Source organism: Tupaia chinensis, unplaced genomic scaffold, assembly GCF_000334495.1.
Source record: "Tupaia chinensis unplaced genomic scaffold, TupChi_1.0 Scaffold149501_1, whole genome shotgun sequence".
In the NCBI taxonomy this organism is placed as follows: Eukaryota; Metazoa; Chordata; class Mammalia; order Scandentia; family Tupaiidae; genus Tupaia; species Tupaia belangeri.
Genome location: NW_006209345.1, coordinates 1,811,010 through 1,814,293, shown reverse-complemented (window position 1 = coordinate 1,814,293; position 3,284 = coordinate 1,811,010). Strand labels below are relative to the sequence as shown.

Here is a 3,284-nt window from a genome sequence, read left to right as displayed (position 1 = left end):
GGGGGTTTATTCCTTGCTTTCTGTCTGTCTCTCCAATGAGCGTACGCATTCTATAGCAAAAATCTCTCTTAAAAAAAAGTTAAATGAGCAGTTTTGAGTATTCAAGCTCTAAACTAGGTGGTTTTCTTTTTTACTTTTTCACTGTGAACATTTTATAGATGTCTAGCTAAGTTTGAACTGGAAATAGTACTGACAAATTTAGCTAAAAGTTTGCGATGGAAGAAGAAATACTGACTAAGGCTTCTGAGGCAACAGGAGCCACGGCAGCACCACAGCCCCAGGAACATTCTCCAAGCACACAACGTCCAGTCTCGGTGGCCTCCGACGGAAACCTGTGAGCATGTGGGAACTACGGCTGGAAGATTCAGGCGCCCGTGTGGAAATCTACTTCCTACCACAAGTAAACAACGGTTATTCAGTATCTGGACTTACTTCCTCTGGGATGTCCCACTGCAACCTCGTGGGGTACGGGATGTTTGGGTTGGTGTCCCCTTTACAGTGTCCATCTTCCATGTAGCCCAGCTGAAAGCTGTCTGTGGCCATGACGTACTGGCAAAAAAGAAAAGGATGTAAATTCAGGGGCCAGCTGGTGGTATGGTGGCTAAGATGGCTGAATCCCACAGAGCCAACGATGCCGTTCGAGATCTGGACCCGGTGGCTTGAGAAACATGCCGCATGCGTATGTATGCATACCCAAAATCCTGTCGGAAGGGAAAAATGGAAGAGAAGGATGTGAAGCATGACCACTGCCATGAGGGTTGCTCCCCCCTCTTCTGTCTCTCTCTGGCAAGCGTATGCACTTTCTGCTCCCCCCCGCAAGAAATTCAGAAATGATAACTAACAGTGTTACATAAAATGTGTCGGACCTCCCAAGGGGAACGAATCCTTATTCCTTACATTGATATGACAAAGGTTTAACCAGCACTGCCACTTCATGCGCCAAAGGCACCCTTCAGCACAACCCTCTGCGTAGCCCCTAATGAGGTGGGCCTCATCTCTATCCTGGAGGGAGAAAGATGAGACAGGAGGAGAGCGGCTCACTCAAAGTCACACAACTCGTCAGGGACAGAGCCTGGAGTAGTGCTGGCAGCACCCGACACAAACTCACAGTAGGAAGCCACTCGGGGCTTCCTTCAAGGTCCCAGGCTAGGGCCTTTCTAGGTGCCACCCCTCAAACTGTTTATGTCTGGCCTGCAAGGCAGTAACTGTCATGCCTGTGTGTATAAATGAGACAACGGGGCCTCAGAGAGGTGAAGCGGCTGGCCAAGTTCACGCTCCCTCGGGAGGCAGTGTCCAGGTTTAGGTGGGGTTGATCTTTCTCCATTGGCGAGTAAACCTAAGCCAACTTTTTCAATGGCATTTACTGAGCACCCTCTGCGGGTCAGTACCACGCAGCACCAGTGACACCCAAGCAGTGACCGAGCAGACAGGAACGATGTTCTCTAAGCACTGTCTTGTGAATAACACAGGTAAGAATGTCTGTCCTTCCTCAGAAATACCCCCAGCAGTTCTACTCCTAGGTATATATTCAACGAGAAGGAAGGGAAGTATATGCTCACACGAAAATGTGTGCACAAATGTTCACAGCAGCATTATTCACAATAGCCCCAAAGTGCGGACAACCAAATGCCCATCGGCTGAAGAAAAATAAAATGTGGTTTTCTCCATACAATGGAGTATTATTTAGCCATAAAAAGAGCAAAGTACTAGTATGTGTTATGAACCTTAAAAATAGGCTGGGGACGGGGAGGGCCAGCAGATGGCGTAATGGTTATGTCACCGGTCTCCCATGTAGTTGATTGCAGTTCAAGTCGCAGACCCAACAGCTTAAAACTCACACTGAGCACGCATGCATACATGCCCAAAATCCCAAGAGGAAAATGGAGGAGAAGGGATTATGGTGTGGCCATTCCCCCCGAGGGGTGATTTCTTGCTTTCTCTCTCTTGTCTCTCTCTGTCTTTCTGGCGAGTGCACGTGCCCTATAGCAAAAACCAAACCAAACAAACAAAAAAAATGCATTATGATAATCCTAACAAGATAGAGAAATGGAGGGGAAGGGACTGAAGTGTGGCCGTGCTCCATTGGGGGTGATCCCTCACTTCCTCCCACTCCATCTTTCTCTGGGGAGTGTATGTGCCCTCTGGATATTGAAAAAATACGTCAAAAACGGACTGGCAGGTAGTGTGGTGGTTAAGGGCACTGGACTCCCACATGGCCGACCACGGTTCAAAGCCTAGATCTGGCAGCTTGCTTTCTCACTTTCTCTCTTCTTTCTTGCACTGTCCCTCTCTGGAATAATTAAAATAAATAAATAAACAAACAAAGTTTTTGGGACCAGCAGCTGGCATAATGGCTATGTCGTTGGACTCCCAGGTAGTCAACCATGGTTCGAGTCCCAGACCCAGTGGGTTAAACTCATGCCAAGCTGTGTGTGTGTGTGTCCAAGATCCCAAGAGGAGAATGGAAGAGAAGGGATTGCGGCATGGCCATCCCCTCGAGGGGTGATTTCTTGCTTTCTATCTCTCTGTCTCTCTCTGTTTTTCTGGTAAGTGCAGGTGCCCTATAGCAAACACCTCTCAAAAAAAAAAAAAAAAGCTGGCTTCAACTTTGTTCTTATACATGATAAACAGTGCATGCACATGTCCATGAGAGAGTGAGTGAGGCAGAGAGAAAGAGATAGAGAAGCATCACTGACAGGTGCTTGTCATGCTGTGACCCCCTTTCCCAGTTCTCCAGCTCACCAGGCTGCTGGGCACACACACCCACTGGGCTTTCAGGCTGGTGGGGGAATATGAACCCAAAGCGTCTAGCCATATACCTTCCAGCACTATAATTTGACTGCACCACCAGGCTAGATCAAAGTTTTCTTTTTATTTAATTTTTTTCTTTTTTAAAGAATTATTTATTTTATTATTATTATTTTAATTCTTGCTGTAGGACATGTATGCTCACTGGAGAGAGACAGAAAGTCAGAAAGCAGGCCACCAGGTCTGGGACTGGAACTGCACTCAACCATGTGGAAGTCCAAAGTCTTAACCACCATGCCACCTGCTGGCCCCTAAGTTTCATTTTTCATTATAACACACACAAGCCAGAGAGTGAGCGAGACACCGTCAACAAGGTCTCACTACGCTGTGATCCACTTTCCCCAGCCCTCCAGCTCATCAGGATCTTGAGCATAGGCACATGTACCCAGCATGTTTCAGATCAACCAGCCCATGGTTCAAACCCAGTGGCTTCCAGCACTGCAGTTCACTAAACTGGGCCACCAAGGCTGGGCCGC

General features: G+C 47.7%; 1 protein-coding gene across 1 annotated transcript in view; it reads right to left on the bottom strand.

Moving 5' to 3' along the window:
* The window catches only part of CPT1A (carnitine palmitoyltransferase 1A), a gene marked incomplete in the record, with an annotated part of 77,446 nt that overhangs the window by 19,156 nt on the left and 55,006 nt on the right, over positions 1 to 3,284 (bottom strand). The window contains 1 exon segment of the mRNA XM_027769414.1: positions 433 to 549. Within this exon segment, the coding sequence (XP_027625215.1) occupies positions 433 to 549 (117 nt within the window).